The 25,062-nt window shown below is 41.0% G+C and overlaps 1 protein-coding gene across 1 annotated transcript; it reads left to right on the forward strand.

Annotated features, from left to right (window-relative positions):
• Window positions 1–9,776: 9,776 nt before the first annotated feature.
• On the forward strand, window positions 9,777–23,391 carry dap (death-associated protein). Its single transcript, XM_022201207.2, has 4 exons — window positions 9,777–9,996; window positions 11,724–11,823; window positions 17,910–17,952; window positions 21,471–23,391. The coding sequence occupies exons 1-4, from the start codon at window positions 9,942–9,944 to the stop codon at window positions 21,588–21,590; spliced, it is 318 nt and encodes a 105-aa protein (XP_022056899.1). The 5' UTR covers window positions 9,777–9,941; the 3' UTR covers window positions 21,591–23,391.
• The last annotated feature ends 1,671 nt before the right edge of the window (window positions 23,392–25,062 follow it).

A 25,062-nucleotide genomic window follows, 5' to 3' on the forward strand; every position in this document is an offset into this window, starting at 1 on the left:
CGTTATGGTCTCCACTACTCTTGATCATTACGACAGGTGAATTTTTACACACATGTCCAATTCTTTCCTGAATTATTCGCTGTTAGATGTTTCCCTCACACATTTTGTGTTTTTCTCACAAGGCAAAATTGATCATGTGCGGTACAGTGTGGGTTAATCTGACACACTTTGATGTGTTATAGATTAATTCACATGTTTGTGATCTTTCTTTCAGTCTGTCTCTTGCTCGAAAGGGCTTCCGGTGCCTTTGAAGATCTCACGGAGGTAACAGCATAATGTAGGAAATTTTTTCTTCCCACAGCCCTAGTTTTGTTTCTGAGCAAGATTTTTAAAAAGGGTTCTGTAGAAGAACAGAAGTTGGTTGCATAACAAGTCAGGTAAAACCAAGAGAGTAAATACTGCAACTATACAAATGGGAAGAGCACACATTAATATGAATGTCTCTGACTTATTGGAAAACTTTAAATGACTGATTTCAGAAATAGTTTCTTTGTCAGATTGACACAAAATGTAATGATGCCACTTGCATCTCTGCGCTCTGGCAATTAACTTTAATCCTCAGCAAATTTCAACATTTGAGGCTTCACAAAAAGTTGTTTTCAGGGTCATTACACTGTATTTGTCTATAACTGATAGATTTTCATATTTTCACTACACCTGTATATAAAAGAATGTATTGATTCATTTTAAGGCTGCCCAAGGATAATACAAGCTGATATCAACCTGACATATTTCCAATACATGTGTCTGTTGTGCCTCTATGGGTTGTGCTGACTGTGCACTTTTCTAGGTTTGAGGAAATAAAGACTCACTCAGAAAAGTATGTATTGGGACAAGCAGCCCATTCCTCAACAATTTCCAAATAAACATAGAAATGGATGAATAATTTTCTTGGTTCATATCTCAGTCTAAAAGTACACACAGAATATATCCTTTAATTATAACAAAGTGATCTACATCAAGGGCAGACTCAGTGCCCCTACATATGACAGTTTGTTTGACTATTTGAGGCCGTTACCTTACCCACTGACCTACAATAGGCACATGTTGGGAAAACACCAGGTTGAAATGAATGGAAATCATGCTAGTGTTGTATGTCATTACCCTCCGTGCCGACTTGATAGCCTAAAACAATTTGTGTTTCTCCGAAATGTTTTTCCAACATTTCAGCTTGACAAGAGCCTAAAATGCAGTTCTGTCACCAGTTTATTACAAGTTTAGAAGAAGAAAATTAAGTACAGAGACACTCACTGTCAATTTTGCAAAATTTCATTAGTTTGAACATCTTGTGGAATTATTGCATTTTTGACATTTAATTTTCCTTGTGAAAGTTCTCTTACATGTGTTTAGGCTTTCAGCAACTGGGACATTTTAAACTTAAACTGGGAGCAGATATAATCGGCATCATTTAACTCATCCAAACCACACTTCAGCTGCTTCACTCATATTTGCATATTTGCCCATTTGCATACATTAAGAATGAACATTACTGAGCTGGAGAAAATATACTTGGTTGTATGCGTCATACTGCATCTTTTAGAGGCATATTAAACTTGGAATATTGTTAGTCTATAGACATTAGCAACACAACACAATACAAACAGTTAATACATTCAAATTGCTATTACACAGACCGTTTCCCACTGTTGTCTCTGACAAGCGACACTGTTAACATCTTGATACCATCGTCTGCTCACACGAACATTCTCTGGGGACTTGATTGACAGACGTGTGGGAACATGTTCTATGATAAGGCTTTAGATATCAATCCTATTCACGCTTCCACTGATAATGACCCTTTTCTGATGCCATACAGTTAATGTACTTACACAGCGTTACGGTGATAGGCATGACAGGGGGCTTAATATTTCACTGTGATGTTGCCCCCAAGTGACAGCACAGGAAAGTGGTTAGAGTGGTGTTAATAACAGCAAGATCTGGAGTGGGAGATGCACAGGCTCCTACAAACACCAGCCTCTATTTTCATGTTATTGATGGTGAACAGACATCAAAGATGCAGTAATGGAATTCCACTTTTATGTCTGACCAATTGTTTCGTTCATTTCTTGTGCTGCCCCCGCGACTTTCATCCCATTAATCCAGATATGCATTTGGATTGAATTGAGCTTGAAGCATATAACATGAATGAGGCTGAGCTGGAGGTAGCCGCAATTGTTACAATCCATTGGAATTCATGTCTCCCCCTCCTTCCCTCTCTTGCCGTTCTTTGATGCTGTCTAGGTTAGGCCTGTGAAATGCAGTGTTGGGTAATAACTCCATTGCGTTGATTATTAGCCTTCGCAATAGAGGCAAGCCTCCTCTGTCTGAGCATAGTCCCATAGTGGAAGGCTGGTGTAACTTAATGTGGCATGAAAATTGCTCCTCAATTTTCCTACACACAGCCTTTCTAGAAACTGCCCTGTTCCACCCTGCAGATGCCTCCGGCCTTCACTGTTTCACTCCCTCCCTCTCCCAGCGCTCTCTCCCTTCTCTCAGAGCATCCCTGCCCATTCAGTCGTGACACACCTCCGTCTCAGAGGTGTGTGTGTGTGTGTGTGTGTGTGTGTCTGTGCATGTGCATGTGCATGTCAGCGGAGAGCCAGGTTGGATATGGAGGTGGGGGGAGAAGGTTAGACACAAAATGAGATGTAGGGGGAAAAGAAGGAAATAGACATAGTGGGGAGCACGTGCCGAGGCTGTGATTTATGCTTTGAGGATTTATGCGTGAAATCAATTTGTGTTTAAGGAGAAGTGAGGCTACACAGATCCACTGTGTGCCATAGGCAGACCTGGAGAAATTAAAGGGAAGGAGAAGGAGAAGATGGTAGGATGGACATTTGACAAGATGATTGAAAGGAAATAATGGATTCATTACAGGCATGATAGAGTAGCAAGAGTAGCAACAATGCAAGTCGTGTCAGCAGCAGTAGAAGGACTGGAAACTATTTCCCTCGAAAAGCTAGAAAACTGAAAAATAGAAATACATGAAAAAAAATCTTCAACTTTCCATTTACTAAGAGCAGCTTGTCAAATGGGGCTGCAGCAGCTGGCAGCTCAAATGAGGGCTCTGTTCAGAAGCTAAAGTCCAAATCTTATGGCAGCTCAATAGCCTTTTTTTAAAAAATTCTGAATATGTCACAACTCAAAGGATTTCTGCAATTTGCATTTACCCTGAGACAACGTCTGGTGTAGCATAGAAATAAATAAGTAAAGTTCCAAGTTAAACAGTCACTGAGAATATTTCTGTTGCTTTGAAAAGAATTTTACATTTAGTACTCTGCCATTAAACTTACAATACATGACTTTTTTGCACCTTGGGGCGTCAGAAGCTGGCTGTCAACACAACAAGGACATTTTTTTTAAATAACAGAGAAACAGTAGCATTAATTTGGAGTGCTGTATCTGGCCAACTAATAATTGTAAGACAATTATTTAGTTATCTGGCTTGCTTTTTTTCTCTCTACCATCACTTCAGGGAAATAACCGGGTCTTCACCTGCTAAATTCTGGATATTCAGTCACTAGTTGCTCACTGCTTTTCCAGTAAATGACGAAAGGAGTGAGAGTGAACTAAAACACAAAGGCTACAAGCTGGAAAACCAAAATGGCGAGCGACAGGATTCTGTGAAGCTCTGCAGAGCCACAGGTAATTAGAGTCAGATGATAATCGCTACTAGTGACCCTTTTAACCAAATACTCATTTGATGCATAATTATTTTAAAAATATTAATTGTATTGGCTTTTAGAAAAACCTTGCTTGGCTGTATTTTGGAGGAGCTTGTTATAATTTCTTTTAATGCAGCATTAAAAGTTGAAGTCATGCACTATATCACCTTGCAGCACAGCAGACTCAGCCTGACCTGTACAAATATCTGAAGTTTACCATCTTTCAGAATTTATACAACAGTTTTTCAAAGAAACTCTGTTGTATACTACATTATATGGCTAAGACATGTGCTGAAATTCTTGTTTTTTATTTTACTGGTCAATATTGCATACTGGCTTTCTTTCTTTTTTAGGTAGACATGACCAAATAGCTGCACCGGTGGTAAAGAGAAGAATGGAGTGTTATGGAGGCAAAATTACAGGGTACTAAGATGAGTACAGGACAGGAGAGGAGACAGTAGAAAAACAAGCTTTTTCAGACAAACAAGTCTGAAGAGCAGCTCTCCCAAATCCCCACTTATTTGAATCAAGTATGTCTACCTCGCATTTTTCATTTTCCTTGCCGTCATGAATTGTGCTGCATCGCCCAGCTAAGCAACGGCAATAATAATTTTAAAAACTGTCAGAAACCATCCCCACAGCAAGACGTTCACTTCCACTTGACACGGGTGTTAGCATGGTTCATTTACACCTGTGAGAAGTGGCAGGATGTTGCAATTTTATCCTTGCCAAGAATTCATTTGCAGTGCTGATTAATACAGCTAAAGATAGCCACAAAATCAGCAGTGATGGAAAACCGTGGGGAATAAAAATGCCAAACAAAACATGACAGTAAATTTAAAAATAAATAAATAAATAAAAAAGTTCTTTGGAGTGAATGAAGAGGTCAGTGGTTGATGTGTAGTTGTGGTAATTGTTTTGCTTATTGTTATTATTATGTGGAAGATTGCCTTATGGACCAATTCACACAAGCTAATTTGGCACAGAGTTTGTTTTGATTGCCTGCATATTCCTTCTAAATACAGACGTACATGACCCTCTGCATTTCATCAGAGAATTACAAGCAGCGATACTGCATTGCAGTGCAGAGACATTTGTTTTTTGAAGTTGGTACACTTTTCAAATGTATCTGCATTCATGTAACACTGAACTAAAAAGTACTGCAGACCGGTTCATAGCAAGTTTTTATGAGTCTGCCAAATGAGTTTCACAGCTACTGTAAAGAATGGGGATAAATAATGGCTGGCTGTAAGAAAAATACATAAAACATTCTAATAGTGTGCTAACCCATGCAAACACATTGGCTATGAGATCTTTAAAGAAATAGTCTTGTAAAAAAAAAATAAAAAATTAATAAATAAACAGGCCAATAAATAAAGTCTGAAAAGGAAAAGGCTGGCAGTTCTCTGAGGCATTTTGAAGAAATAATCAAAAAAATCCTGCATTGTATGTGTCCTTCTGTTGGTTATAGTTCTTTCATTATACGTATGTTATCTCACTTCATGAAGTGAGTTTAGAAAAAATAGTATTTTAAATCTCTAGCATTAAAGGGCAAAAATCCATCAAATTTTGTTATTAACCAAAGTATTACAGAGTCAAATTTGACCTGATGCAATGGATGAAAAGTTGGAAAAGACCGAAGAAATAGATTTAATCTTAAACTGAGCACACTGTAAATGAGTATATCTGATTATGTTACATGTGATTTAATTAAAAACAAGAATGAGAAACTCACAAAGTAACTAGACATAAAGTTCCTTCTTTAGGAAACAGCCTTGCACCATATTTTTACTGCAGTCCATCCAGTAATTGTTGAGATATTTCAGTCTTGTCCAAAGTGTTAGACTGATCGGCCCGCAGACCGCTGTTGGTATGGCTAAAAATCAATACCTGAGATAGGTGGCTGTTCCACATTGAACGAACTATTCCTAATCACGACTGAACCTGTCTCAACATAAGCCTGTGCACAGGAAAACACATAAAAACAAATAGTTTTTCACTTTATTAACTCTGCAGCCCCTGAATTCATTCCAGCATGCACAACAAGCTGCAACCTTTCATTATGTGGAAGAGAATCTGTCAAAACATGCAGACTCATTTGACATTAAAATATGGTTGCTTTAGGTACATCCAGTTATGAGGCAGCTGACATTTGTAAGAAAAATGATTTGCTTGTTCCTAACAAAACTTGAGCTCAGCTTTAATGTGGAGGAGATCAAGAGCTAAAAGAGTAAAGCTGTGATGTTCAATAGAGCATCACAGGATCGCTAATCGATCTGCATGTTACACTGGTTCTTCTTGCTTTGCTTTTCTTCACTTTTTTATCCTGTTTCAGTTTGACAGTGATTGACAGAGACACATGCAACTAAGTGTATGCTCATATGGATGGTTCTCAGTCACACACACACACACACACACACACACACACACACACCATAAGGCCCCCTGTCAGGTATTGAATAGTCAATGCTGCAGAGTAGAGTAGAAGCCTTGGTTATTCATGTGTGATAGCGCTGCTGCAGAGGACCCAGCTGGCTCCCACAGAGCTACATCAGTGTGTGTGTGTGTGTGTGTGTGTGTGTGTGTGTGTGTGTGTGGTGTGTGTGTGTGTGAGAGAGAGAGAGAGACACAGAGAGAGAGAGAGAGAGTGTGTGCGTGTGCATGTGTGTGTGTGTGTGTGTGTGTGTGTGTGTGTGTGTGTGTGTGTGTGTGTGTGTGTGTGTGTGTGACAGAAAGAGAGAGAGGGAATGTGTATGTCAGAGACATGGCTTCGTGTGTGTGTGTGAGAGAGAGAGAGAGAGAGAGAAAGAGAGACAGAGTGAGAAACAGAGCGAGAGTGTGTTTATGTGTGTGTGCGCGCATGTACACCTGTCAGTTTGAACAAATTCACTCACCTGTGACGTCCTCATTCTGTCTCTCTGTAAGCCGTCACTGAGAGTGCTCTTCTCTGAGGCCCGGGCAACACGCACACACACACATGCACACACAGTCATATCAGCCATGGGCAGGTGTTGAGATCACTGACTTCTGAAGAGGATTCCACCTATGGCAGTTTGAATGTGCGCCATGTATTTTCACCCAGAGTAATGAATGCTATCCCTCATGCTCAGTCTCCCTGTGTGTGTGCATCAGAGAGAGAAAAACGCAAAGGAGAAGAATGAGGGGTGGAAGGAGAGTGTCACAAAAGTGTGATAGGGAGGGGAAAATGAGCTGCATGTGGAGCTCTCTATTTGCCTTTTACTTCAGAGTTGTTCAGTTTCTATCAGTGACTCTTCAGTTTTTCTGGGACATCGCTGGCTGAGCTTTGTTGGAGTGACAGTGATGATGAATCCTGCAGGACACAAACTCCCACATACGCAACTGGAGACACGTCTAAAACGTAGTGAAGCTGTACTCTTCCATCTAGTGGCCACATATGTACACACACTCATGCATTCATGGATGAGTGCAGTGACAGGTAGAACCACATATGCTCATACACATGCAGGACTGGGTTGTACTTGGACATAAATATCACAATATTAGGAATACTTCTTTATTTCAGAATAAAAAATGGGAAATGTCAGCTCTTTATCATCACTCCATTAATAAGCAATTCCCTCAAATATATTAGCCTGACTGAATTTGATTTTCACCATTCTTCTTTTGTTAATCTGTGTATATATCACAAGTATTTTGACTTTAAAGAGGCACACTGGAGTTCGCTTTAACTTGTCTTTTTACATCAGATCATGACTGCTGAAGAATCACCTCTTGCAAAGTGTTTGCTACCAGGTAAGTAAGGCTGAGTCCTGTGAGTCTCGGAACACTCTCCTTGTGCATATTGCATTAAGCTCTAAATCAAATACTTTCTTTCTTTGGCCTCAATCAGACAGTTCAACTGCACAGATCACACACAGCAGGAAGATTACATGAAATGGTGACAATCCGGGCTTTCAGAGACAGGTGTGATGCCACAGCAACGGCTTACTGTCAGTGCAATTTTGGGAAAATAGAGGAACTCCCTCGGCTGCTGCTGTCAATGAGAATGACACATTAATCAACTTGTCTAGTTAAATAAGAGTGAAGTCCAAGCAGTTTAATCATAATTCATCTTTTATTTTGAGCAAGCTGCATCCTGACCTGCCTGTGAACTCCTGGCCCTTTGATTGGTTGTCAGCACCCTCCTCGGGGAGTCATGTCCTGGCAACAGATTCTTTCACTTTGAGGACAAATGTGATGCTGACCACCTCTCCACTGCCAAAAGCCATTCCTCATCAGACATGTGTGTGTGTGTGTGTGTGTGTGTGTGTGTGTGTGTGTGTGTGTGTGTGTGTGTGTGTGTGTGTGTGTGTGTGTGTGTGTGTGTGTGTGTGTGTGTACTTGTTTCTGCTATACCGGTGGGGACTTTGACCTGACTATTTGCTATAAAGGTGGGGACTTGTCTTACGGTGGGGACCTAAAATGAGGTCCCCACGGGTGGCAACACCGTTTTCTTGGCCATATTGTTGTTAATAAAAAATGTAAAAGTGCAAAAACGTTTGTTTAGGGTTAGGCATTGATTTGGTGATGGTTAAGGTTAGGGTTAGGGTAAGGGTTAGGAGTTAGATATGAATGGGAGTCAATGGTAAGTCCCCACCGGTATAGAAAAACAAACATGTGTGTGTGTGTGTGTGTGTGTGTGTGTGTGTGTGTGTGTGTGTGTGTGTGTGTGTGTGTGTGTGTGTGTGTGTGTGTGAGTGTGTGAGTGTGTGTGTGTGTGAAGTCAAACTGGTGGGTGTGGTGTGACATCATTTGTCATCTAATATATGTAACAAACATGTCTTGCAATTTATTTGGTTGCATTTATATCCTATTTTTTTCCCCTGTGGTGTATTTTTAAATAAATGATTAAAATTCATGTGTGTGTTGAATGTGCAGTGAACATCACTTTTCTGAAGAACGCAGCTGCCACTTCACACAGCAATTATACCATTACAGAGTTTACAACTGGGCTGCATGCAGCACTGTGGCCACACGCACACACACACACACACACACTCACACAGACATATCATAATGCACACAACAGAATCAAAATATGTGAAAAATAGCGTAAAACTGATTCAGTTTCAACTTGCATACCTGGAACCTGTTGAATTGTAAATGAGCAGCTGAACACTCACACAGATATCTTACACAGATACTGTTCTCAGTTTACATTTTGCTGTACAGTTGTGCATGAATAGAATCAGAAGCAGACAGATAAATTGAAACAATAATCCTTATTTTCATTCTTGTTTAATTTATTAGTTGTTCCCTGGAACACTTGCTGTGCCTGCAAATCTTAGCTCTGCCCACACTGCCATGTCAGCCAATTAATGAACAACTGCAGGCTCATGGTGTGAAAACAGAAAGTAGGTGGTCACCGAGGTCGTCGCTGTCACACGCGCTTGCTGCAGTTTTCTCTTTGTCTTCTGGATTGTCTCTTTTGCCTTTTATTGCTTACCCTGCTGCTGTTTCTTTGGCACGATGGTGATGAGAGATGGAATCAGGCTGCTTCATTAGAAGAGATCTCTGCTTAATAAATGCTTCTGCTTTACAGGCTGCGTAGGTGGATGGATACTATAGGCACTTATTTTGTGCTGTTTGGCTTTTGTCGTCTGTGCTTTTAGTGATATTTAGATAATTAATGAACTGGAACGCTATAGTGTTTATTCACACGCTTAGCATACAAAACAATAATTAGGTTAGACATTAGTGCATGAGCTCAATTAGCTCTTTAGATTTGCCATTTGTGGTCACAAGGCGCTTAACTTTTTAATATTGCAGTGGGTTACAAACATGATGGATGGACGGATGGATAGATAGATAGATAGATAGATAGAGAAGAAAATCCTGCATTATTATTATTATCGTTAGTTTTGTTATTATTGATTATTAGTGTTAATATTATTACAATCATTATTAGCATTATTAGGCTATTTCTTCTGTTTACATCTTTATATGTATTCTAAATAAATATAATGTTAATATATTTTTATGTAAGCTATATTGTTGTATATTGCAGTGTTTACGCGGTTTTTAATTAGAAACATGGGATTTTATTTTTTTAATTCCACTCTACGGCTGACGTCAGCGCGCTTCTTACGGTTCCGCATGACGTCATCACGCACCGTTTCCAAACAATGCTCAGGAAAAAGCCACGTTGACGATCCAAACTGAAGTGTAGCCCACAATTTGAGGCACAGTATAGCAGGATTTTGTTTGTTAGACGCTCCGGTTCCTTCTCGCTGCAGACTCCAGGTCAGAGCCGACATGTCGTCGCCGCCGAAGGAGAAAATGGAAACGAAAGGCGGACATCCCCCTGCAGGTAAAGCTCACTGTGCTGCTGTGCTTTTTGTGGAGCTCCTTGTAAACCTGGAGGCCTTTGTTTTCTATAGTGTCTCATAGCAAAAGAACACATCACATGATGATGATGATGGTGATTAATACTTATGTAACCCATACCCTTGAATATGCCAGCGACTATAACGTGTTTTCGCTATCCAGACTGCATGTATAATGAGCCTTATTTGTCAGTTTCGCACATTTCCTTACTTCCTGATTGGCGTGAAATGTTGCAACATTATAAAACCTGATCATAATGTGAGCCTAGATAATGATCGCAGACCAATGTAAAGCTTTTAGTAACGGTGTGGTAGTGGATGGTTGTTGAATGGTGACGTGGAGGTCACAGGCTCCAGCCCTGTGGATGTGGACTGAGGAGAAAACCCTAAGGAGTACGTGGACATGAGCAGTGTGGCACTGGGCCACAGCAGCAGCTGGACTGATAGCACAGTCAGATAACAAATGGCCCTCGCACCCAACCTGTAATCAGTGGGAGGCTCACAGTCTGTAACAAACATGCAGGTATGTTCCTGTAGAGGAACTTCTTTCATCAGCAGCCCCTCAGCAGTTAAATACAACACTACAGCTGTCCTGCAGCTGCCAAGAAAGACAAGTCTTACTGAAGGACATGTAGGCCGGGCAACTGCTGAACCTTGGCCTTTCAGTTGAGGCCCAGATGACCTACTTTGCAAAATAAATACACGCATTGATGCAAAAGAAAAAGGCTTCATACATGAATGAAAGCCAGAAAGAGACATAAGGAAAGTCTTTTTAAGTCTTTTTTTAATCATAAATACTTACAGGTTTGCCTTTCTCAGCACCTTCTAAAATCTAATACACTACCAGCAACCAAATTATCCTTCAATTTCCACTTATCCACCGTCTCATTCTCACACAGAGCAAAGCTCCTTGACAGGTAAAGTATGTGTCTGGCTAAAGTCAATATTCATCAAATTACAATTCAGGTATTTTTTCTTTTCTAAGCAAAAAAAAAAAAAAGAACGCACCATTTCTATCTACTGCTTGAAAATACTTTTCAGTTTAAGAAATCTTTCAAAAAGACGCAGTTTTTAAAGCAAAAAGGGAGAAGAATGGGCACGTGTACAGCAAATAATTGCCATCATCCTCCCTGCATACTGCACAGTCTGTGATTTACAGATTTTTATTTGCCTTGTGCAGGATGATGCCAGTAGAGGCTATCTATCTGTCTATGCCTGATTTTATTGTCTGCTTGCAAAGTGTGGTGGTTGCCAAGATGTGGGAAAATGTTATGCCAAATTATAGAAATTTGTTTGGTTGGGAATATTCCAATTAAGGTGAAGGAGAAGACGCATTTCCTCCTACTTAGAATTGTCTGTTTTGTTCGTGACACTTCATTATTCGATGTGAGTCCGCCCTGCACCATCCATCCATCCATCCATCCGTCCATCCATCCATCCATCACATCTTTGAGTGTAACAATCCCAGCAGCTGCAGAAGAGCCTCTTGAATTCAAGTCCCAAACTTTAACCGTGGCTTCAAGGAATGTCTTTCTACACACTCTCCAAAAATGGCTCAAGTGTTTTGCTTTATATAAATTTCTGTGATTTTTGCATATTTTAGCTTTTTCAAAATGTCCATATTGGCTTTGTCAATTTCTGAGGTCTTTGAACAACCTGCCGTAGTTGCTGTTAATCACTCCACGTGTGTGTCTGTGTTTGTGTGTTGCAGTAAAGGCCGGAGGTATGAGGATAGTGCAGAAGCATCAGCCGACTCCTGTCCCAGAACCACCGCAGAAAGATGACAAGGACGAGGAGTACGTCAGCAGCAGGTAACGCTCTCACACTCCTGGAAGGGTTCACTGTACAAACCTAATGGAGACTGGACGGGTCAAGACGGCTCTGGGCTCGAGCCTCTGTTTGAAGTATCTGTTCACATTTCTGGTTGGAAAGTCAATCAACAGACCACAAAGAGATAAAAAAACAACCACAAAGAACCCCTGAACAACAGACAGAGACATAAATGACAGCATATAGATGCAGAATGACCGCAGGGACACACAGAGATGAAAACAACGAGAGACAAAATGAATGCAAAGAGGCACAATTCAACTGAACAGAAAAAGAACATAAAGACGTACCGGTGTTGGAGAGATGGGGCCTTGTCAAGTCTCTACTGTCTTTTTTACAAGACTGAAGTAAATATATAAGAGTTAGATGGAGAAACTGTCAGTTCAGCACAGAACCGTGGCCATTTGTATGTTGGTAATCACAAGCAAACATCCAGCAAATTGCCAACCAAGCAATTTAGCAGCTTTCACTTTTCTGTAAGGCCGTACTGTAGGCAGTTTTGCAGCACACTTTTTGTGTACTTCCACCAGCTAATTCAGTAAACAACATAATTACTGCATAATTACAGCATTAACTTGAGCAGCCTATTCAGCAGTCACTATTGTTTGCTATAAACAGCCTTGGTTTGCATGTTTTACATCACACTGGCTCTATTTCCCGCCGACAATAATTGTTCTGTTTCCACATTAGCGTGTTCGGCTTTTGTCGCTTGAATGCGTCGTTTGTGCTGAGGTCACTCCGTTCGGCGACGGAGGTGGCGCACGTTGTTGCTAATTTTCAGTGTAATTTTGCGCGCGGTGTCAGCTTCGACGCCCTCGTGTGTCTGCTCAATATTCATGAAGACCCGTCAGCTATGTGCATATCAGTGCAGGTGGCATATTCACACGATCCAGCAGTTCGTGTCTGTGTGTGTGTGTGTGTCTGTGTTAATGAGAGGTGATAAATGGGAAGTGACATGCAGTATAGAGCAGTGAGCGGGGTTCAAGAACATCGCCAACTGTTGGAGGTTTTTTTTCATACATGTACTTTATACATGCAACTTTAAACAGACGCTGAGTTATATCTCACATGCTTGTTCTTTGAGTGTTTTTGCTGTGAGCAGGAATAGTGTCAAGCCTGTCTATGGCAATAAAATCATTTCCTTTTGTTCCCCTTTCCATGGTGTCAAGATGAGTGGTAGTAATGGGCAGAACACAACAGTGAAAAGTGAGGTCAAGTAGATAACAGAGCAACAAAAATACCATGCAGGCTTGGCTCTTACTTTAAAGGATGAAGTCCTGCTTGAGAAAGAAAGAACACTCAAGATGAGTAAAGACATAAAAAGACACAAATCAGGGTGTGACTTCTACTCCAGCCTTTCAGATATCTACTTCCTTATTTTGTCGTGTTGTTTCAGGGAATGTTTAGTCATATTTTACATCCTTAAAAAACAACTCGAGTGCAGCAGTGATTTCCATTGACTTAAGTTTCAAACAATCAGTGTATTGTTTCATGTCTGAAAATAGTTCAAAACACCCATCACATGTTCTTAGAGTCAATTGTGACGCTTATTTTTAGAGCCCAAAACCAAAATACATAGAGTGAACACTGATATGAAACAGAGAAACATAGCTTTTCTTCCAGGTTGTTATGCTGCAACTAGAGAATGTAAACTGTCAAAACTTGTACCAAACTGTCAATTACATAAACACTCTAACAGATAAACAAACCTTCAGTTATTAGAGTGCTGCAAAGGGCAGAAACCTGGAAATTTAACATTAAGAAATTATATAAAACATAAAGCCTCTGACTTTTTGTACTATCTGCTTGGTTGTGGTCTTACTGAAATACATAATTAATGTGTTTTAAGTTGCACAGGTAAAGAAAACTTGTAATTCTTTATGTGTAAGCTGCTTCGAGGTCATCTAAGGTTTTATAGTTGCAATAGGATTTATGTCATTTAGTTTCTTCCCACATATTTCCTTTTAGAGGTTGCAGTCAAAAAAAGAGGAATCATTACCGGGGCTGTGTAAATAAATGAGACAAAAAGCTCATTTTAATCACAGAGAAGACCCATTTTGAATCTGCCTTTGGCTTGATAAACTTCTCTTGGCCTTGCTGTGTAAACGCACTTTTACCTTCCCCCTGTGAAATGTTTATCTTTTCACTAAAAATTACCTGTCAGCGTCTCCAAAGAGAGGCCGACTAACTGCGCTCCATCAGTACATGCAGTCGGTGAAAATCGCTCACTCACGCACACTCTGTCCGTCCCTCTCTGTGTCACGCTGATGGACGTCTAGCAGGTGGCTACTGGGTAAATTTCGCATTAGTAGCAGCCAGTGAAGCGTTGTAGTCAGGGGAACACCTGCCGTACCCAATCTAGCCGAGATGGACAGATGGGGCAAAGAGAGAGGGAGGCAGAGATAGGTGGCTGGGATTATGGCGAGGAGGAGAGGATTATTAGGGAAGCCGTGGCAACATGAAGATGTGAAAAATGACAGGTAAGGGATAGAGGGTGGCAAAGAATGAGGTACAGTCAAGGAAGGCAGACATAAGCCAGAGAAAAGCGGTGACCCAGCAGAGGCTTTTTGCCCACAGACTGTCAGGTGAATCTGTTTTTGAAACGCATCAGGAGCAAATCTGCTGAAGATCCAGGCAGAGTGTCTTTATCTGTGTTGAAAGCAAGAGTTAGAGAAGCATTAGGAAGAGACGTAAAGTAAAGAAGATAAATAGGCGAGCGTGTGGTTTCATTGTCGCACAGTGCCTGTTTAAAGTAAAGACACAGTTTAGGAGTAGCTCCCACATTATTTGGATGATAGACCGTCGGCTGAATGTGCGAAGAAAAAAAATGCACACAAGGTGATCGCACGTTTCGTGTCGACTGCACCGTTACTTCTCCTACATATTCTGGTGAGAGGTGGATATGTCCCAGAGACTTGGAGGAAACAGAAAAAAAAAAAAGGCGGGTGGTGCTGGGTGTACACTTGACTAAATCGCTGCACACACATACACTTGATACGTAGGAACCGTGGTGAAATGTGCTGTAAGCTGACAGCTCGTGGTGAAAAGTTGAGAGCAGAGAGAGGGAAGGGAGGAGGAGGAGGGGAGGCAGGCAACAGGCATCAGTTTCTATGGCAACCAGCACCTCGCCCACGGCAACAAACTTCCTGCTCTGCTGAAGCACAGAGAGATGGGTGGGGTGGTGGTAGCTAGTGGCTTTAAAGCTGAGCACAGGGAAGGAGACACCACAGAGATGAGTTAATGTACACATCACCGTTTGATTTATTAGTTGCAATTAGCCGTTTCTGTCTCCGTCACTGTTTTCCTTTCTCTTTGTCCTTCTTTCCTGTACCTCTGCCCCGCTCCTGGCACAAAGCGACTCCTCTCTGGGATTCCGTACAGCTCTCTACTGCCCCCTGCAGACTCTCTAGAAACAGCCTCACTCCTCCTGGACGCACAAGGAGATCTTTGGCCTCTCCCTCTGTCTACTCGCTCCATATCTCTTTCCTTTTAGCCATAAATATTGCATAGATGGGGGGGAAAGGATATCAGTGGCATAATCTGAAGGATCGTGCTTTTGTGTGGTATTTAGAAGAGGGTTTTAGGGCTTGTAGTAGTGCAATTTTTGCTAATCCATGATTAAAACGTCTTCAACTGAGTGTCTGTTGTCTGTTTACCGAGCGTGGCTAAAATCTGTCATTTGTGTTTGTCTGTGTGCAGCTTGTGGCCTTACAGTATCTAAGTGTTTAGCCAGTCAGGTGAAAAGCTTACGCTCTCATTTGCTCTATCTGATCCAAAACTATTTTGTTTGTTTGTTTCAACATTTTTGAGTTAAATGCTTGCTTCTCTAACAGGCTTAATGCCATCACTCCTGCCTGTCTGTCTGTCTAGACATGTATTATCTGTCTTAATGCCCAATCCCAGTAACAAGTAGGACTGTTGCTGATGAGTCTATCGATTGTTTTCTGGATAAATTGATTAGTTGTTTGCTCTCTGAGATGTAAGAAAATGGTGAAACAATGTCAGTCAGCGTGTCCCAAAGAACATGATGACATCCTCACGTGTCTTGTTTTGTCCAAAGAGATTCAATTTGCTGTCATAGAAGAGTAAAGAAACCTGCAAATTATTTACATTTAAGCAGAGGATTAAGATTTTTTTTATTTAAAAATTACTCAAACCCATCAATTACCAAAATAATTAGCAATTAAATCAATAATTGATCAATAAATCATTGCAGTTTGCCCCTGAGGTAGGTTCAGTACATGCAATAATTGCACATTGTTTCCAGACAAACTTACTCTTCCTTTGCGGACTGTTTTCAGTATTTCAGGTTTTAGCCACAGATTGCACAATGGGGTTACACATTCACTTGAACAGAGACATGTGACAGCCCAGCATGAGATACATAACAGCTCAGTGTGTGAATACATCATCCAACTGAGAATCTGTGTTCACCTCAGCCCCACTGAGTTGCACCTCACTGTAGCTTCAATTGAAATGGAAACTGAGGCCGCTGCTGTTCATGTGTTGCGTGTCTCTGTGACACGGTGTAAGTACATACAAGTGTATATTTAGATCAAGTCATAATAAATATGTTACTTCTCAATTTTTCATTCAACATCGAGCAGCAGCTGGAATAAATGAGGAGCCTGTATTGCTAACATGCCATTTTTCACTGAGCTATCATCTGCACTGAAAGCAGATACTTGTTGGCACGTTCTTGTCGTCAAACATCCAAAGTGAATCTCCTGCTGGCATTTTCCACCCTTTCCCCCCCCTCTTTATCTTGCACTCGCTGATTTATTTTCCATTTGTTCCTCAGGTAACCTTAAAATGTTTAAAACTCCATTTTCAAGACCTCACACAACTAGCAGGGAGTTAATTTGAATGAGGAACACTTGTGGTGGTTGTATGGCACATTTTTGTTAATTGAACTGCTAATAGAGAACCTCTCAACCTCGCATTTTGACAAGTGGCTAGCGAGGAATAATCAGTGAAATTCAACATATTCAAGCATTAATTTAATAGCAAGGTGTAAATACTCTCATTAGGATAAGCAGCAGAAGGCGGTCGAGCGCCACGACGTTGATTGCAGAGATTGAGGTTAGACAGATGTGTTGAAAATCCATAACCGTTAATTGACCGTGATTGAAAAAGCTGCGCATGGTGAAGTATTAAAAAGTAAGTAGCAGATGCTTCAGATGTTCTTAAGTGTTTGGATCCTGTTGCTGCGGAAACTTTTCATCTTCTTTGACGTATTGAGGCTGTTAATGAGGTGAGCTATAAGTTGGACATGCTGCTATAGCTGATGTCTTTGAGGGGAGTTTTGAAGGTGGCTAACACAACTGTACTCTTATGCCGTGGGTGACGACGCCGTAAAATTAGACGGCACTCGTTTGTCATGTCAAGGTCGCTACTTACCTCAGGTTCCGCATTCCTCCTCCTCATCTATTTCTCCCTTCCCTCTATGTCTGAGTGCCTCCCTCGCTGCTTCATCCTCTTTTACTCTCCTCTAACAGTCTGTTATTATAGAAGCATTTCGCTCGCCCCTTCCACCTCCTCAATCCACAATGACCTGCCGTTACCCTTCTTCTCCTCTCTAGTCCGAAATTCTTTTTTTGCTCTCTCCCCTTGCTAAATCTTTTCTTTCATCATCATCCTTCTCTTTAACTCTCTTTTTCTCTCATAGCTTTATTTTTTTCCCCCTCCTTCCCTCCCTCTTTCTCTTTCGTCTCATGCTTTCCATCCAGAAGCTGTGAGCCCCAGTGTTTGGCCAGAATGAATGGGAGCTATTTAAGCTGCTGGCAGGTCCATCCGGTGTGTGTGTGTGTGTGTGTGTGTGTGTGTGCTGCCAGACAGAGTAAGGACTGTGGGTGTTATGTGTTTTGACAACTTGGGATGTTCGTATTTTGGCACGGCGTCACTTACGGGGGATTTGATGTCGCCAGATAGGTCAGCTTAAAATGAGCCAAGCCTTTGACCTGCACACTGGACACACACACTCTGAAGTGTATGAAATCCAATTCAAGAAAAGGAATAAAAAGGTTTTCAAAATTCTCTCTTTTTTCCTCTTTCTCTTTGTTTTTAGTCCACCAAAGGCCCCCGTGATTGTATCTGGAGTGATAACAAAGGTAAAACACACACACACACACACACACACACACACACACACACACACTCCCAGAAATACACAGACCACCAGTAGTGTTGAAATAAGCATTATGAGGTGGTTTATATCTGGGACAGGAGCTCTACAGGGAGCAGTAGAGGCTCAGTGCTCATGAAGAAAAAGCGTACGATGGGAGAAAAAGCAGGGGACAAGAAGAAAGCGGAAAGAATATCATTGCCAAGACGAGGGGGAGAAAAGGAGATCAAATGAAGAGGGGTTAGCGTCACTTTTGAGTTGTTTGTAAATGTGGTGATTATGTAACAGGCCTAGATTAGATTAGATTCAACTTTGTTGTCATTGTTCAAATGCACTTTAGCATCTAAGCAGAAGTGCAAAAGAAACGACAACAAGCTGTTTGTAATATAAGTATGCTAGATAATTGTAAATATAAAAGTAGCTGTAAATGACAATATGAACAGTGTATATAAGATGAGATGGAAGATATAAGCCACACAGAGTTAATCTACACCTTTCTGATAAAATTCAAACAAAATCTGAACATCGCAAGCTTCATATAAGCCAGCAGGTCATTTTAGTACAGAGTGCTGGATTATGTTATATCATATATGCATTGCATCGACTGTATAACCCCATATTTTTATGTACGTGTGTGTGTGTGTGAAGGTTTTAAAGCCTTGACCTGCCGCTCTGAAAAGTGGGTCAGAGTCTGTGAAAAGCTGTTTTTGGTTAATTCTTTTTGCCAGTATATTTGTGCATAAAAAATGTCCTTGACACTTCGGATAGCTTCGTTCTCTGCTTTAAGTGTGTGTGTGTGTGTCAGACCAGGCAGATTGTTTGCAGAAGATTGCAGTGATATCAGAAGGTGGCAGACATCCCATTTATCCCCGGATCCTCCTCTAGCCTTCCCATTCGGCCACTATCACTGCCATCACACCCAAAGGCTAGCGGTGCACAAAGCCCCAGAAAAGCCTTTTAGGAGCTAAGTGAAATACTTCAGTGTGTGAGGGGCCCTGTGTGTGCAGTTTGAAACATGCTAGGATTTTTTAAACTTAACAAAATATAATAAAAGTAAGACATCTTGTGGATGTACTTTCAATTTTTCCTTCAGTGGCAGATTGGGAGAGTGAATATGCTTCTTTTTTGTTAAATTACTAAACCCAGCAAAGGTGGGAATGTAAAAAACAAAAAGGAAATAGAAATACAGGTAATAAATGTGCTCCGTCCTCGTGTCCAGAGTAGGTTTTTGTAGGTTGTGTATCCCATCAAAACTGCATTGTGTATCATCATATCAAGCAAGACATTATAACTGAACAAAGAGAGTCCTTGATAGAATATCAAAGGAAAATAAATTATGTTTTGATGATTTTTATCCCCCCACACAGACAGTTCTTTTCATAATATCCAAGATGTAATTAAAGGTTGAAAAGTGCATATTAACAGATGAGTCATCTGGCATAAAAATATGCACCCGTTCCCTTTTACAATACATATTCAGAAAAAAAACACATTTTCACAACAAAAGTGGGAAAAATGATTGACAGACAAATTCTTTAAAAAAAAGCATGGAAAAGAAATGAAAGATCCTCCACCTTTGTTGTACAACTTTTTGACAATGTCTTTATTAGAAATTCAACAAATTAAGCACTCCGGCGCTACCTTGACCTAGAAAGAAAAATGGTGAAAAGGAGGTTGGAAACATGCCTTACCAATCGCCCTGACTTCTATTCACAGTGCAGTGCGGTAATACGATTAATTTGTTGTATCCCCTCCCCTACCTCTGCTTCAGTAGGATAGTTGGGAGGGAAGCTTTGAGCTTCAAAAGATAGAAGAAGGGCAATCGGAGGTCAATTCCATCCCCATCCCTCGCAGTTAACTGTGGGATTGGCTTTAAATGAAAGAAACGCACACAAACACACTGCAAATTCTTTGTGTCCACCTACACAGACATGCACACATGCTGGAAAAGCAGCGCACAGTTGCACATACAGTACAAAACCAACACACACACCCAGGATTAGGGTCAATCAAAGATGGGGTCGGCGAGTAAAGTTCAGTGAGAGGCTCAGGGAGGCAGGCGGTGTGTTGATTAAAGTGGTGACATAACTTCATCCATACTAAGAAATGAGAATGTCAAGAAAACGTGTTGGGTTATCATATTTATGGTGGAGTAGTAACATCCGCATATGGCAACATCTGGACAGATGAGCAAAGCAGCAACTTAGCTAAGTACTAAAAGCCAGTGTTTCACTTGAAAGAATTAAAGCCTTCAGTAATCCACTTAGTCATGCAGACACCTATGTAATGTGTGTTTACGCTGCGCTTTTCTTACTATCTTCAAGCACTTGGTCTCCCAGCTTTTATCGGACTCATCACTCACCGTCTACCTGTACAAATGTACTGTATGTAAAACCTCCTTTCACACCCATAAATATGAGTGTGCACTTCTTGCACCGAGCAGAATTCAGCTACACGCAAGAAAGCAAGACATGAAATGATGGCAAGAGAAGAGCACAGAATGTGAGGACAAAACGAGTGAGGAGGGAGCAGGTATAGGAAATAGAGACATTAAAGAAGGAAGAAAGGAAAGCTGGCAGGTAAAGATAGAAAAGAAAGAAGGGAGGATGTTGGGAAAAAATACAGAGGAAGGAATCCAGCCGTGATTGAAGCAAGTCACTGATTAAAAATACTTTGATCAAATTCCCGCTTTGATCCGATTTGGAAGTGAGGCTGTTTATGTGCATTTTTCTTGGAATAATAGATTGAGTTTGCAGAGCAGATGAGCAGGGCCAGATGAGTGCTTCATGCTGTATCCTTCGTACACTTGGGGGATTTCCTCATTGTTATTGAGATTAATAGAGTAGAAAGATTTATAAAGGTTATGAAATGCACTTTCTATATGCATACATAGAAAGAAACTACAGAACAACACAATCTCATACACACTTTTCCCATGCACTGAAGACTGAATGCTGAATATTACTGCATCACCCTCTATCATTTACAGTACAAATGTTATATGTGCAGCTGCATACAGTGCTACCCTCATTTTGACTACAGTAATAACAGTGGTGAAGGTTTTACAGTCTGGTAGCAACATCAGGAATTTCTCCAAGCGAGGACGAATGTGTTTCTCATGGTGTGGTTCAGGATCTGAGCACACAGGTACAGTAAACACCGTGATGGAAAGAATCCGAAATATGAAGCAGTGATTTCAAAAGTGATTTATGTGCAGCTAGACCTGCAGGAACACCAGCTGTAGAGTGGTTGTGTTTCTCGTGCTTTTTGGAATGGTTACAGGCTTAAAAACGAAAGAAATTGAGTAATGTTCCATTACATTTCCACACTTCATGTTGGCCATGGAGAATAACGAACCCCATCAAAATAGACCTGTTTTTTTTCCCGTCCTTTCTAATTTATCTTTGGAAAGCTTGGTATACTGTTGTCCATAGCAGCCCGTAGACTATGCATATGCTGCTTTTGCAGTGTTAAGTGTCTTAGCTTTTTGTGTGCTTTGTCTAGGGTGATAAGGACTTTACCCCAGCAGCTGCACAGGTGGCCCACCAGAAGCCCCAGCCTGGTGTCCCCAAGCTGCCCCACACCCAGCACATCAACCAGCACATCCACCAGCCCCGCAAGTGAGCCAGGCATCGGGCTACCACGGCTACGGTACCACCACCAGCCGGCCTTCCCAATGGAACACAAAGGATGAAGATGGTTCCCCACCAGGCACAGATCTCCTCTAAACAATAAGAGTAATTTTTGTTCGCCTGTTGCGTTACATGTTCGAGAAATTTGTAAGCAACAGACACCCAAAGCCAGTACACTAGCCATTGTAGAAGCCCCACTCCTTATGCCCCTGCTGCATTGGTTCTGCACTTGGAGGTTGACTTCTTAAGGATTGTTAAGCAGTTTGTAGTCTTAAGGGGATATAAATGGGTGAAGAGTCTTCGAAAATGGTCCTGTTCCACTGATTAAATATTAGCGCAGAAACTGATCTCAGATCTGAGTCTGTTAGGGGAACTTTCACCACAACCAGCCAATCATAGCAACCTATCAATCAGGCCAACTCACCAACCAATCACCTCACACAGTGATGAGTCCCAGCTACAGGCTTCTACCTATAATCTTCAACCAATCAACAAATCATGTGGTGGACAGCAGTTTAGCATCACCATGAACCAAAAAGACCACAGTGAGCAGCTTCCAAACTGTGAGAATCAGTTTTGTCAGTGAGCTACAGGTACAGCACAGACCAGAGATTAAAACTAACCAATTACATGACAACATTAACCAATAATTAGCCTCAGGGCTTCAACTTTGACAAGCATTCCAGTTATCTCCCATATTACAACCAGAAATCTGAAAGAATGATGTATATTCTAGATATCATAGCTAACCTGTTTCTCTGTAATGGCAGCTGTCATTATGCAACAAGCTTCTTGATGCATGCTGTTGGTGTTATGACTGAAAATAGCAAGCAGAAGCTTATATTAGCTTCTGAGCCTTTGCAAATCCTATTCAGCTTTTGCCACACTTTCCTAAAAATGTCTTTGTTCTTACCTTTATTTGACAGAGGAGTCTTACCGTTCTCTCCCTCAGCTGTAATAATATCTACCTTCCCTGGCAATGTTCACACATTTTAACGCTGAATCAACCTGTTTCACAGTAAAAGTCAACCAGCAGTGCCTCATTGCTTATACTCAAACATTTTGGGGCTCTTTAGACTCCCACGGAATTTACATTTAATCTGCGACGCACTGAAAATGCAGCCAGAAAAATCTAATGAAACTTAAAGGAAACCATTTGCTGCAGGATGCTTTGTGTTAACATTAGCCTCCAAGTCATCAGTGAGTTGATCGCAAGGTGAATAAAGCAATGCAGGGAAGCAGTTTCAGAAATTGTGGGACGATTAACTGTCAGATGAAGGTAAAAATGTGAGCATATTGGGAGAACAGCATGAATGCAACAACAGCAGATTTCCCTACATTCCAAGTGTTTGAACAAAGATGCCATGAGACATTTTATCAAGGAAGATGCAACATATTCATTTCTACTGGCCACAGTTCCAGCAGATATGGCTCATCGCATATCAGAAATCTGTACGAGCACTAAAATCTAGATTGGGATTTCCCTAGAAACGATACATATCAACACACACAAACACACACACACCACCCTTCTCCTTAATCACCCATCCCCTTACATGCAATGGTCATTTGTTGCAACACTAATGTTCAGGTTACCAAGACAGAAATTTATCTTGCCAAGAAGGAGTGATTTCATGTTAATTTAATGAAGTTTGAAAGAGTTTTATTTTTCTTTTTTTTTCTCAGTTCTTGAGTAAATCGTTCAAATTGTAAAAATCTATAGCCATTATGTGGACTTAGGTATTAGGTGTGGTTGTCATATTAAATAAAGATATAGACTATCTTGAAAAACACATTTTTCAACTTGTCCTTATTTGAATTAATTTATAGATGACCGCGTGAAAACTTTCTGAAACTCATTTGTAACATTTGTCACATAAAAAAGTCATCTTCATCTCATTACTGGAGAAGGTAAATGATAAAGCTATTTTGTGCTCTGGAAAAGTTGAAATTAGTTTTATTTGATGGATTGTGTCCTGCGCCTCACCTCGAGCATTTGAGCATCCCATGGTGAATTAGCACCCCGCACTGAGGGATTAGGGCTCAGGTGGTGTTTTGAAATGAAACGGAAGCATCTCTCCGAGAGCCGTCTCCTGTTTTCCATTCAGCACACACACAAACACGCTCACATGCACAGTGTGCACCAGGTGTCGGTGCATGTAATCCATCTTTACACGAGCATCTGCAACCAGGTGTTCTGTCAGCTTATGTTAGCCCAATAAACCAGCCAGTGCAGGCTTAGTTGGTGCGAGCCTCTGTCAGCACGCTGAAACTCCTCATTAAAGTCGACACAGTCTCCTTGACTCTCCATGGTTGTATATAGTTCTCTCGGTGTGGCAGACCTTTCATCCCCTGCCATGCCTTATTAGACTGACAGGAAGAGCAGAATGAGAGTGAGACAGTGCTAAAATTGTATTACACTACCCAGCCCTGGAATGTCTAGCTCTCGGAATATAAAATGAAGGTGGTAAGCTGGATCAAACTGCGTTCTTAAATACTCAGTTTGGCCAGGAAAACATTTTACGTGATTGCTAATCCAGCTAATAAACACTGATGCTTCAGAGATTGTATTACACGCAACTAGGAGTGTCCAAACTGCAGGAAGGGACTTTAAAAGACCTGTTGGATTAAACTAAATTGCGTTTGTCTATTTAAATCTACCTTATGAATTTAAACTTGCCTATAAAAAATCAGTTTGTAGGTTGAGTGTTTCTCATGTGAACTCTCATTGGGAAGTCTCCAGCCTGATGCCATTCCCTCTGGGGTCAGTTCTTGTTGATACCCCATATCGATTCAAAACAGCCCTTGGGGAAGCCTTCTATGTGGGTATGTTTAGGAGGCATATCCAAAAATGGCTTCTGTGTACAAGAACACATTAGCCACAACACCAAGTCAGTCTCATTTAGAAGCACTTTATTACATTAGTGCTGAGTATACACCACCAGCTGTCAGCCATGTGGTCCTCAGTACCGTCAAAACTGGCTTCAGCTAGTTGGGGCTGGTCAATACTGTGACCAAACCGCCTGAAAACCTTTCATTCCGCCGACGCTATGGTTTGCTCAGTCAACTGGCAACAGTTGGAGGGAGCGATATTTCAGGCAGTCAGGTCAGGACCTTCCTGGATTTGGTCAGGGTCATATTAATAAGACAGCAGGGCCAGAATGACCAAGTTCTCATGACATTTTGACTCCAGTTTCACCAAAACCAAACTACTTGCATTTTTCTTTTGTTTGAAGCCTTATGCATACTATGAGGAATATCCCTCAAACAGTAAACTGACAGGATTCAGTGTTAAAAAAAAAAAAAAAATCTGTTTCCTGTATTTTTGTTTTGTTTTCTGGGATTACCAAACCTTCCAGGAGAAGATTTTCCCTTATGTGTAGGAGAGCTGCTCCCTGCCAAGTTTCCCTCACCTATTTTTTATCAGCCACTTGGAGTTCATTTTTAGTTCACACATTGTAGAT

This window comes from Acanthochromis polyacanthus, chromosome 20, assembly GCF_021347895.1.
Source record: "Acanthochromis polyacanthus isolate Apoly-LR-REF ecotype Palm Island chromosome 20, KAUST_Apoly_ChrSc, whole genome shotgun sequence".
Lineage (NCBI taxonomy): Eukaryota > Metazoa > Chordata > Actinopteri > Pomacentridae > Acanthochromis > Acanthochromis polyacanthus.